Consider the following 13,348-nt stretch of genomic DNA (forward strand, 5'->3'; position numbering starts at 1 on the left):
GTCAGCAGCAGACTCGACTTCGGAAACGCCCTCTACGCCGGAGCCTCGTCCAAGCTCATCAACAGACTACAGAGAATTCAGAACGCCTGTGCAAGCCTGATCCTCGACGTCCCGCGCTGCGACCACATCACCCCCCACCTGAGGAACCTGCACTGGCTCCCCGTCGAAAGGAGAATCTCCTTCAAGCTCCTGATCCACGCACACAAGGCACTCCACAAGACCGGACCAGCCTATCTCAAAAACCGACTCTCCTTCTACGTACCCAACAGGAAACTCCGCTCTGCCGACTATGGCCACAATCCCGCGCATCCGTGGAACAACCTCCGGAGGCAAGTCCTTCTCCCACCGCGTCGTCAGGACCTGGAACACCCTCCCCCTCTACCTACGACAAACCGAAGACCTGTGACCTTCAGGAGACAACTCAAGACCTGGCTCTTCGACCAGTAGCAGCAGCACCCCATCCCCCTCCCTCCCCTCCCAGCGCCTTGAAACCCTTACGGGTATGTAGTGTGCTTTACAAATTACTTGATTGATTGATTGATTGATTGATTGATTATCTTAAGTTGGCCACAAACAGAAGCTTGAACCCTATTCTATTGTTCAAGCAAAAACCTATACCAATACATAAAAGGCAAACTTCAGTTTGTTAACCTTTTCCGTGCGACCGCGTTTCCCCCTCCGGTGCTGGGCCGTAATAGAAACGGGCGTGGTCATGACGGAACGGTTCCGTCATGAGCACAGCTCAACCGACGCTCATGACGGAACCGCTCTGTCATGAGCACCGAAGGGGTTAATGCATACTTCATTTTTTGCAAATTGTATATAAAAAATTCAACAATTATTAAAACCAATATACTTTCATCACAATTAAAACATTTTTTTAAAAATCAATGTTTATCTGTCCAAATGTCATTTGGACAGATAAACATTGTTTAAAAAAAAAAAAATTGTGATGAACGTGTGAATAAGGCGAATTCAACTAGTAAAAAAATGTTTTTAGATTGAATATTAGTGATATTTTTTGGTTCAGTTGAAACTTCATATGGTACTGTGAATTAATGTAGACACAAAAGGGCATAAAAAAATTGTGAATATTATTCTCACCCAGTCCCTTCTTGGTCTTATCTGGGTAACTCTCTCATTTTTGGTGCCATTTAAGAGGGGACTTCTGCATTCACAGCCCCCTGGGCGCTCTGGCATGAATAGACTGTTGCCGGATTGGGGTCGTAGGGTTCTACACTTCTGGCTCTCTTACAGGCCCAGAATGGACATTAGACAAGCGTGGAGTACTTCACCCCTCACAAGATGGCGCTGCAGTCAGTGGTGCGAGTCCTGCCCTCTTCCCCCAGCTCTGTAGGTGCCTGTGAAGGCCGCGTGCCCTTTACCACGGTGTTAATCTTACTCAAAACTGCTCGAGCGGGGGAGTGGGAAGAAGCACTTACCGGGTTTACACGCTGTCTCGCAGATCACCGGGCAGACGTAGCAGAAGTGGCAATACTGGAAAGCAAGGAAGAAGGGACAGAAAACATGAATTAGTCGTTACTACAAAGGATACCCGAACTGCCAGCGCCTCGTCCACGGAGCCGCTAGGAGTAAACTCGCTGCTCGGGCCCGATAGGACTAAAAGGGCACAGCTGGGGACCTGGCACTGTAGAACTACTAGGGCACAGATGGAATGTGGCACTATAGCACTACTAGGACACAGCTGGGATGTGGCACTGTAGAACTGCAAGGGCACAGCTGGGATGTGGCACTGTAGCACTACTAGGGCACAGATGGAATGTGGCACTATAGCACTACTAGGACACAGCTGGGATGTGGCACTGTAGAACTACTAGGGAACAGCTGGGATGTGGCACTGTAGCACTACTAGGGCACAGATGGAATGTGGCACTATAGCACTACTAGGACACAGCTGGGATGTGGCACTGTAGAACTGCAAGGGCACAGCTGGGATGTGGCACTGTAGCACTACTAGGGCACAGATGGAATGTGGCACTATAGCACTACTAGGACACAGCTGGGATGTGGCACTGTAGAACTACTAGGGAACAGCTGGGATGTGGCACTGTAGAACTACTAGGGAACAGCTGGGATGTGGCATTCTAGAACTACAAGGGCACAGCTGGGATGTGGCACTGTAGCACTGCCAGGCACAGCTAGGATGTGGCATTCTAGAACTACAAGGGCACAGCTGGGATGTGGCACTGTAGCACTGCCAGGCACAGCTAGGATGTGGCATTCTAGAACTACAAGGGCGCAGCTTGGATGTGGCACTTTAGAATTACCAGGGCACAGCTGGGATGTGGCACTATAGCACTACCAGGGCACAGCTTGGATGTGGCACTATAGCACTACCAGGGCACAGCTGGGATGTGGCACTCTGGAACTACTAGGGCATAGCTTGGATGTGGCACTATAGCACTACCAGGGCACAGCTGGGATGTGGCAGTGGAGCACTACCAGGGCACAGCTGGGATGTGGCAGTGGAGCACTACTAGGACACAGCTGGGATGTGGCAGTGGAGCACTACTAGGGCACAGCTAGGATGTGGCACTCTAGAACTACTAGGGACCAGCTGGGGTGTGGCATTCTAGAACTACAAGGGCACAGCTGGGATGTGGCACTGTAGCACTGCCAGGCACAGCTAGGATGTGGCATTCTAGAACTACAAGGGCACAGCTGGGATGTGGCACTGTAGCACTGCCAGGCACAGCTAGGATGTGGCATTCTAGAACTACAAGGGCGCAGCTTGGATGTGGCACTTTAGAATTACCAGGGCACAGCTGGGATGTGGCACTATAGCACTACCAGGGCACAGCTTGGATGTGGCACTATAGCACTACCAGGGCACAGCTGGGATGTGGCACTCTGGAACTACTAGGGCATAGCTGGGATGTGGCATTATAGCACTACCAGGGCACAGCTGGGATGTGGCAGTGGAGCACTACTAGGGCACAGCTGCGATGTGGCACTCTAGAACTACTAGGGCACAGCTGGGATTTGGCACTATAGCACTACCAGGGCACAGCTGGGATGTGGCACTACAGCACTATCAGGGCACAGCTGGGGTGTGGCATTCTAGAACTACTAGGGCACAGCTGGGATGTGGCACTATAGCACTACCAGGGCACAGCTGGGATGTGTCACTAGCACTACTAGGGCACAGCTGGGATATGGTACTCTAGAACTTCTAGGGCATAGCTGAGATGTGGCACTGTAGAACTACTAGGGCACACCTGGAATGTGGCACTACAGCACTACCAGGGCACAGCTGGGATGTGGCATTCTAGAACTACTAGGGCACAGCTGGAATGTGGCACTAAAGCACTAACAGGGCAAAGCTGGGGTGTGGCATTCTAGAACTACAAGGGCACCGCTGGGATGTGGCATTCTAGAACTACAAGGGCTCAGCTGGAATGTGGCGCTCTATCTCTACTAGAGCACAGCTGGGGTGTGGCACTCTAGAACTACAGGGGCACAGCTGGGATATGGCACTCTATCACTACCAGGGCACAACTGGGATGTGGCATTCTAGAACTACTAGGGCACAGCTGGGATGTGGCACTATAGCACTACCAGGGCACAACTGGGATGTGGCACTATAGCACTAGCAGGGCACAGCTGGGATGTCACATTCTAGAACTATAAGGGGACAGCTGGGATATGGCACTCACAAACTACAAGGGCACAGCTGGGAGGTGGCACTCTAGAACTACTAGGGTAAAGCCGGGATGTGGGACTGTAGCACTGCCAGGGCACAGCTGGGGATCTGGAACTCTAGAACTACAAGGGCACAGCTGATAATGTGGCACTCTAGCATTAAAGAGCATCTGGGGATGCGGCATTCTAGCACCAAAGGGGCATAGTTGGGGATGTGGCCCTCCAGCATTGAAAGGGCCAAACAGGGCATGTGGCACTCCAACACTAAAAGTGCACAACTGAGAATGTGGCACTCAAGCATTTAAAGGGCACAGCTGGGTTTGTGGCAATCTAGTACTGAAAGGGCATAGCTGGGGATGTAGAGCTCTAACACTAAAAATGCACAGCTGGTGATGCAGAACTCTTGCATTGAAAGCACAGCTGGCGATGTGACAATCTAGTACTAAAAGGGCACAGCTAGAATTGTGGCACTCAGTGATTTAAAGGGCACAGCTGTGGATGTAACTTTATCACTGAACACTTTAGCACTAAAAGGGCACAACTGGAGAGTTGGCACTCTAGCATTGAAGGGGCACATTTGGCAATGTGTCAATTTAGCACTAAAAGTGTACAGCTGGGCATGTGACACTCTTGCACTGAAAGGGCACAGCTGGGGATGTGGCAGTCCAAAACTAAAAGAGTCCATCTTGGGACGTAGCACTCTAGCCCTAAACGGGCACAGCTGTGGATGTGGCACTCCAGAACTGAAAAGGGCAAACGGGGGCATATGGCACTGAAACACTAAAAGGGCACAACTGGGAATGTGGCACTCTAGCACTGAAAGGACACAGCTGGGTATGTGGCAGTCTAGTACTTAAAGGACACAGCTGGGTATTTGGCAGTCTAGTACTTAAAGGACACAGCTGGGTATGTGGCAGTCTAGTACTTAAAGGACACAGCTGGGTATTTGGCAGTCTAGTACTTAAAGGACACAGCTGGGTATGTGGCAGTCTAGTACTTAAAGGACACAGCTGGGTATGTGGCAGTCTAGTACTTAAAGGACACAGCTGGGTATTTGGCAGTCTAGTACTTAAAGGACACAGCTGGGTATTTGGCAGTCTAGTACTTAAAGGACACAGCTGGCTATTTGGTAGTCTAGTACTTAAAGGACACAGCTGGGTATGTGGCAGTCTAGTACTTAAAGGACACAGCTGGGTATTTGGCAGTCTAGTACTTAAAGGACACAGCTGGGTATGCGGCAGTCTAGTACTTAAAGGACACAGCTGGGTATTTGGCAGTCTAGTACTTAAAGGACACAGCTGGGTATTTGGCAGTCTAGTACTTAAAGGACACAGCTGGGTATGCGGCAGTCTAGTACTTAAAGGACACAGCTGGGTATTTGGCAGTCTAGTACTTAAAGGACACAGCTGGGTATTTGGCAGTCTAGTACTTAAAGGACACAGCTGGGTATGTGGCAGTCTAGTACTTAAAGGACACAGCTGGGTATTTGGCAGTCTAGTACTTGAAGGACACAGCTGGGTATGTGGCAGTCTAGTACTGAAACAACACAGATGGGGATCTGACACCCTTGCACTGAAAGGGCACAGCTGGGGATGCGGAACTCTAGCAATGAAAGGGCACGGCTGGGGATGCGGAACTCTAGCAATGAAAGGGCACAGCTGGCGATGTGAGAATCTAGTACTGAAAGGGCACAGCTGGGGAAGTGGCACTCTATCACTCAAAGGACAAGGCTGATAATGTGACACTCTTGCACTAAAAGGGCACATCAGATGATGTGGCAGTCTAGCGCTAAGAGGGCACTGCTGCGAATGTAGCACTAGCCCTAAAAGGACACAGCTGCGGATTTAACGCTAGCAACAAAATGGCACAGCTGGAAATGCGGCCCTCTAGCTATAAAAGGACACAGCTGGGGGTGTGACACTCAAGCACTAAAAAGAAACCGCTGCGGATGTGGCACAACAGCATTGAAGGCTCAACTGGCATGTGACAATCTAGTACTGACAGGCACAGCTGGGGATATGGAACTCTAGCACTAAAAGATCACAGCTGGGTATGGAAGAGGTGTGGCGCCGCGGCCAGGGCGACTGACGCTGGAATCTGGGGACCACGGTTCGATCCCCGGCTACGGCGGCAGGTCAGCCCAGCACCATGTGACTCTGGGCAATAGCTCGCTTAATCTTCCCGGTGATTGTGCGCTTTACAAATGTGGACTTTACTTTACTTTACTCTAGCACTGAAAGGACACAGCTGGGTATGTGGCAGTCTAGTACTTAAAGGACACAGCTGGGGATGAGGCACTCTGGCACTGAAAGGGCACAGCTTGGGAAGCGGCACTCTTGAACTAACAGGACACAGCTGGGGATGAGGCACTCTAGCACTGAAAGGGCACAGCTGGGGATGTGCACTCTTGAACTAAAAGGCTAGAGCTGGAGAAGCAGTCCAAATGCATGGTAAAGAAACAGCTGGAGGAGGGGTTCTTTAACAGTAAAATGGTACAGCTCAAGGTGGACACTTAGGGCACTAAAAGGAACACAGCTGGAGAGGAAATCTTAAAGCACTAAAATAAATGACACAGCTGGACCTTAAAAGGCACATGGAGTATAAGTCCCGCAGAACTAATTTGGCACACTTAAAGAGGTGGTCCTTTAGCACCAAAAAGACCCTGCTGGTGAAGGTGAGTTATTGCACTAAAAGTGCACAGCTGGAGAGTTTGTCCTATAGCACTGACGTGGCACAGCTAGTGAATGGGGTACTATTGTACTAAAAGAGCACAGCTGGAGAGGTAGTCCTAAAACACTGAAATGGACAACAGCTGGAGAAGGACCCTTTTGCACTAAAAGAACACATTTGGAGAGATGGTCCTATAGAATTGATATGACACAGCTGGAGAAGGGGTACTATTGCACCAAAAGCTCGCAGTTTGAGAGGTGGTCCTATAGCACCGAAATGGCACTGCTGATGAAGGGGCCCTATTGCACTAAAAGGGCACAGCTGGAGAGGTAGTCATATAGCACTGAAATGGCACAGCTGGTGAAGGGGTCGAATTGCACTAAAAGGGCCCAGCTGGAGAGGCGGTCCTGTAGTACTGATATGGCACGGCGGATAAAGGGGTCCTATTGCACTGAAGGGACACAGCTGGAGAGGTGGTCCTATTCCTCTAAAAGGACACAGTTGGAGAGGTGGTCCTATTGTTCTAAAAGGACACAGTTGGAGAGGTGGCCCGATAGCACTGAAGTGGCAAGGCTGGAGAGGTTGTCCTATAGCACTGAAATAGCACTGCTGATGAAGTGGTCCTATTGCACTAAAGGGGCACAGCTGGAGAGGTTGTCTTATAGCACTGAAGTGGCACAGCTGGAGAGGTGGTCCTATTGCGCTAAAAGGGCACCGCAGGTGAAGGGGTCTTATTGCACTAAAAGGGCACATCTGGATAGGTGGTCCTATAGCACTGAAAGTACACACCTGAAGAAGGGGTCTTATTTCACTAAAAGGGCACCGCTGGAGAGGTGGTCCTATTGTGCTAAAAGGACACAGCTGGAGAGGTGGTCCTATTGCACTAACAGGACACAGCTGGAGAGGTGGTCCTATTGCACTAAAAGGACACAGCTGGAGAGGTGGCCGTATAGCACTGAAGTGGCACAGCTGGAGAGGTGGTCCTATTGCACTAAAAGGACACAGCTGGAGAGGTAGTCCTATTGCACTAAAAGGACACAGCTGGAGAGGTGGTCCTATTGCTCTAAAAGGACACATCTGGAGAGGTGGTCCTATTGCTCTAAAAGGACACAGCTGGAGAGGTGGTCCTATTGCTCTAAAAGGACACAGCTGGAGAGGTGGTCCTATTGCTCTAAAAGGGCACAGCTGGAGAGGTGGTACTACAGCATTGAAATGGCACAGCGGGTGAAAGGGTCCTATTGCACTGAAAGGACACAGCTGGAGAGGTGGCCCTCCACTGTAAGCACCGGGTCCTGCCGGTGGAAGCTCACACACTGCTTCAGCCCTTAATCTCTGGCAGGGCACTTCCGTCAGGAGACTGGCACTGCCCGCTCTCACCCACTCCTCAGGCTGGACTTACCTCGCAGTCGTCGCAGTGTTCACTCTCGTCGCCTTCTTTACACGGGCACTTGTCGCAGTCGTCGCAGTGCTGTGGAGAGATGAAAGTGTGGGGTAAGCCCATGAGACACATGGCATCCTTCCTCGCCCTCAGGCCTGTTCACTCTCTGGGGCAGATTTACAAGCCCCTTGCGCCACTTTTGCGTCACTTTTAACTTGGGAAATGTGACGCAAAAGCGGCGCAAGGGGCTTGTAAATCTGCTCCTCTGTTTGCTGCAGAATCTTGGAACTCCACTCACCCTCAGCGGGGCAGAAGTTGATGGGGCTAAACGCACGTGGCAGGACTAGTGTCTTTATTCGGTTACGGCAGGCCGGCACAGGTGACATACATCTCGGGAAACCATCACGTTACGCTACTGTAGTACCGGTACCTCGCATCTCAACTCTGGTCCATACCTCTAAGTACCAACGCTAGTCACTATGGCCGCTGAAAGTACGCCGGGCCTGCCTCTGTTGCTGCACCTGGCAGCACTGAGGCAATGAAGGCCACACTGCTCTGTCAGCTGGGATCTTCAAGTCTGATTGGAGACTATTAGTACTGCTTCATGACAATGTCTCTCTGGGCGCTAATGTCTCTCTGGGCGCTTAATGACTGCCTTAGAAGTTATGTGACCCCTTACGCACTGTAGCAGAGTGTTGTATTCTTATTATTAATTCATGATATAGTGTTACCGTATTTTGCTCTGGTGCTTTAAATGTAATGTCCTATTACTAGTTCTAGTGTTGCTATGCCCCATGACATAGCTGTGTCCCTACCTGTCAGTTGTCTGCTGGCTGAACTGGGAACATCAACGTTATCTCTAGCGCTCCTGATCAAGTACCTACTTCATCATATGAAACCATGTGTAGACGATTTCTTCAAATACATCACAGAGCCGCTGTCAGGCCGCCCAGGAGAGGTGGAAATAACAGCAGCCATCTTTTCTCCTTATCGCGGCTGCGTCAGCACACTGCACGTGCAAGCACCGCCCCGACATGCATTGCGCGGCCACCACAGGCAGATAGGGAGCCTGCCAAGACAGTGCTGTGTCCAGCAGCAGGAATGAAAGTATTCCAACATTCCCGAGGCCATATAAAACCATCATAAAGATGGGATCCATTTATGCGCAAGCTTAGGCTGCCATCTAAAACTGTTTTTAGGTCTCGTGACCTACAATGCGCGCAAGCGCATTGAGGGATCGAGAATTCAAGTGCTCGATCGTCTAGTGAAACCACTGCGGTTTCTTCACAGTGCATGTGAGGTCACATGGCCACAAAAGCGGGTCACGTGACCACACAAGCACGCGCATCTCCCTAATCTGCCTGCCTCCCCTCGCTCGCATTCACGCCCCAGGCTCTCCCACCCCCATCCGGCTTCCATCCTCGCTCGCATTCACGCCCCAGGCTCTCCCACCCCCCTCCGGCTTCCCTCCTCGCTCGCATTCACGCCCCAGGCTCTCCCACCCCCATCCGGCTTCCCTCCTCACTCGCATTCACGCCCCAGGCTCTCCCACCCCCATCCGGCTTCCCTCCTCGCTCGCATTCACGCCCCAGGCTCTCCCACCCCCATCCGGCTTCCCTCCTCGCTCGCATTCACGCCCCAGGCTCTCCCACCCCCATCCGGCTTCCCTCCGCGCACATAAAACATCTCGCGCGATGGCTGTAAAATGCTGGTCAGCATTACTACAGAGCTGCGGTCACAGGGCATTGTGCGCCTTGTTTTTTTTTTACACCATCTCTAGTTCTGAAGTGCGCATGTATGCTTGCGTCCAGCCAGCAGCGGAAGTGCCAGAGTCCCCTGCATCCTCTACCTCGGGCGGGAGGCGCTCGCTGTCTGTGCAGGGTGGCAGCCGGAGATAATACTTTTTTTCTTTAAAATACACGGGACTTGGACTGCCCCACCTTCCCCCTAACAACGAGCCTTCCAATGCCGCCTTGAGGTGGTATGGCTTTGCCCCCACTTGCATTCTAAACTCTGCTCTCAGCCTCACAGATTGTCCGTGTTGACTTTGCTCCAGCCCCCCCACCCCTCTCCCCGCCCCTGTGAGCTGTGTTGCCGACCTCCTACGTCATTCCTCCTCTCCCTTTTCTGTGCACGTAGTATTTTGTTTGAATTATTTTTAATAAATGTAACTTTTTATTGGAAAACACGGGTCTCTCGCCACCCCACCTTCCCCCAGCCTGTTTTATTTATTAATAGATAACAGTTTAAACCAGAGCTGAGTCACTGCTCTAATAAGCACACCGCATAGTCATAAACTGCCAAGATGACATCAGACGGCAACGCCTCCTCCAGCCGAGAACTGACGTGTTGGGAGTAGTAAAATCATCCACTTCTGCTGCTCTATGCCAATGTAACCTGCACACTCTGAAGGGGTGCTCCTAAGGCGGAGGAGAGACACTTGTGCAACCTATGCAGAGCTCTCTGCTGGATACCCCAATGGCCACAGTCCAGGAGAAAGCAGCGGTTCTAAGTTTATGCCCCTGGCATTGCTTTCCATGCTTTTTTTACTGCAGCTAAAGTGTGTGCTAAATTAAAAATAGAGAGTGTTGCTGATCCTCGCTTGTTTTTAATAGGTATCCCTTCTGAGCACAGATTTCAGGGCAGCAATACTTTAGTATTCCAGTCTACAAACACCAGCAATAGCCTAGTTTCTTTAAATTATCACTGCACTTAAAAAATATACCTGAAAAATATTGCCATTTACAATGTCAATGGCTCCAACTCCAAAAATGCGAGACCTATTGCATTGCAAATGCTTGTTATAATAAGGTTTTGCAAAAAACGTACATTGGCTGCTACACATGTGTGCACCACTTTTTTTTGTTTTTTTTTTAACAAAAAGCACACCTTGCCTCTGTAGCCCCACGCACTGAAGAGGGCGGCTTTTGTGTGGATATGCTCATTGTGCGAGGCCTGCATAACATGCTCACGGTGAAGTTAGCCAATGGCTAAAGAGGGCTGCTGTATGGCGTAGTGGGTGGAAGAAAAGTGGGAATGTAAAAGGGTACTCAGGGAAATAACTGGTGTATTTGGACAGCTGGCTTCAAGTCCTTATAAGTAAGTACAATATTTGCATTTTTAAACTTAGACGAAAAGGTCTTGGCTAAATTCAAACTTAAGCCAGACTTTTGACTTTGGCATTTAGCTTTTTATGCCATGGTTTAAAAACAAAACAAAAAAAAAACGTTATTATTAGGGGAGCTGCCAGGCCATCACCAATAAAAAAAACATACATTGGCTGAAGGCACACATATTTTTCGGTTTTAAAAACACTTATTGCTGTACTAGTCCCTTCACTGAAAGGAATTACTTTGTTTGGGGATGTGCTCCTTGTGAAACAGCAGTACACAGTCACTCGTGGTCAAGTTAGACAGTGACTGAGGTGGGCGACCTACTGCCCCATGCTGTATGGTGTATGGGCAGAAGGAAATGTGAATGACACACAGATAATGCATAGAAGAGTGCTGGCTGACAGCCCCTATAAGTAGGTGTATCAGATGCATCGTTTTAGTAAAATCAAAAGGCCTTAGCTACTCCAGGCATACACCGATTTTGGGAGCCTTACAGAAGAAAGGGTGTTTTTCTTTCTAGCACAGAGGTCAAATATTCATCAAGAGAGTCCAGAAAGTGCTGCCTGTGTGCTTTAGTAGCATATCTTCTGGTGAGACTGTTAGTGAGTGACAGATGACTTATCCTACATGATGGTGGTGGGATATCTGGAATTTGATTTGTAGATGTGCAAAGGATTCCAGTAGGCGTCTTTTTGGATTATGATTGAAAGGTTTCTGTCTCATTTAGTTCCGCCAGAGCTTCCTAAATGTCTTCTTGGGGACTGCAAGTTTTTGTTAGACCAGTATTTAGACGCAGTTCTGTTCTTTTTTTTTAATTCAGTAGTATTTCTTTTTGGAAGTCTTGGGCAGATAGTATTGATGTAGTGCAGTTTATGATCAAAATGAAGGCAGCTTTGTCTTGTTGAAAAATGAAGGACAGCCTTTGGCATAGGAGTGGCTCATAGAAGGTGGTGTGAGACATGATGGTTGTGAAGAGAGATGCTTCAGTCCCATCGCAGACATCAGGCCCAATTCCACAAGCAGGCCTATTGTTCACTCACCTTTGGAAACATTGTCAAAAATACCAGACTGATGCCCAACACTCGAATTAGGACAGAAATGTACCAAAGTCGTTTGTGAAGCCAACATTAATTGCTCCATCTGTTATTCTGGCACCACTGCCTATCAATCAATCAGGATTCTTATAGAGCCTGGCTAATCACCCGTTAGGGTCTCAAGGCACTAGGGAGTGGGGGGAGGGGGAGGGGTTCTACAGTTCAGTTGAAGAGCCCGCCTATAATCCTGATCTTCATGTTTGTGGATAATGAAATCTTGAGGCAGCCGGGCAGGGCTGCTGTACACCGATTAATGTTCAACAGACAAGTTCTATGTGGCAAAGTGACTTTGAGTGGGATTCATATCTTTTCTCCCACATAGAGTCTGGCACTACAAAAAGGGAAATAAGATTTGGAAATGTGGTCCTACCTTGCAGAAGGCACAGTAATTGCAGAGTGAGCCTGTTTTGTATTCATCTTCATCATCATCATCGTCGTCATCTGGATTGAAAAAGAACCAAAAAGTATGTTAACTAAGCAAATGGGCCAGACTAGTCAAGCCTTTATGGCTATCAATGAAGATCCTACCATGCAGAAGAATCTCACATAAGTACTATCTCTGAGAATGGGTGACTTTTGACCTTTTGACATGTTGCCTATGACTGAGTTTGCTGCCTGTCCCAGTTGTTAATAAAGACTCTGCAATAATATTCTTACTCATAAGTTTGCACTGAGCTTTTAGTAATGATATGAATAACGTGTTTTAACGTAGCGTTTGCTGGCACAGTCTTGCAAATGACTTGAGAACAAGTGTTACTATGATCAGTGTCTAATTTGAAAAAGAAAATAAGTGCCAAAGCCCTCTTTTGGAGGCCACCACAGTTTGCACCACACATTGCCACTGTATTTACACAACAACTAACCACCACACTGAAGTGTGACAATTCAGACTGTCCAAGGCCACCAACGCTTTAAGAATGGCTTGGGTGGCAGATAATAGTTGTTGTTAATGTATATTGAATTGACAAACAATTGTTTTTCTGCTCATCCTTAAATTACGCAAACAGTGCCACCACGTGGCAGCTGTCAGAAGTGCAGGTTCAGGCAATTAAGAACCAGCAATTAAGTGCTGGTGCCGAACACTGGAAAACACTGCCTCAAATGAAACACTGACTATATGCACACTTTTCATCAACTGTGAAAGGACGAAATGTTCAGTCGGCTTTTCTGGACCCACATTATTCTCCTAGCTAGTCTAAAACCTCAGTCCATTATGTTACCTGCATTCTGTCAATCTTCAGCTCTTTGCTACACCAACAGTCCTGTGCACACCTCTTGGCTTAGATCATTTGCATACATGCCAACATTTTAAAAATAGGAGGGAGATTTTGACAAGCAAATCGGGTGACATTACTTTTTCTTTTGACGATTGAATCAAATGCAATTTTATACAGAAGACAGCCAAAATGAAGCCATTTTTTACTTAAAAA

General features: G+C 48.8%; 1 protein-coding gene across 1 annotated transcript in view; it reads right to left on the minus strand.

The window, feature by feature from the left end:
- LOC144770558 (uncharacterized) overlaps window positions 1–13,348 on the minus strand; it is a 129,459-nt gene that overhangs the window by 42,693 nt on the left and 73,418 nt on the right. Inside the window, exons 2-4 of the mRNA XM_078655170.1 lie at window positions 12,289–12,359; window positions 7,733–7,801; window positions 1,443–1,497 (exon numbers count right to left, since the gene is read on the minus strand). Of these exons, the coding sequence (XP_078511296.1) occupies window positions 1,443–1,497; window positions 7,733–7,801; window positions 12,289–12,359 (195 nt within the window). The remainder of the gene's footprint in view (window positions 1–1,442; window positions 1,498–7,732; window positions 7,802–12,288; window positions 12,360–13,348) is intronic.

The sequence above is a fragment of the Lissotriton helveticus genome, chromosome 7 (genome assembly GCF_964261635.1).
Source record: "Lissotriton helveticus chromosome 7, aLisHel1.1, whole genome shotgun sequence".
Taxonomy (NCBI): domain Eukaryota; kingdom Metazoa; phylum Chordata; class Amphibia; order Caudata; family Salamandridae; genus Lissotriton; species Lissotriton helveticus.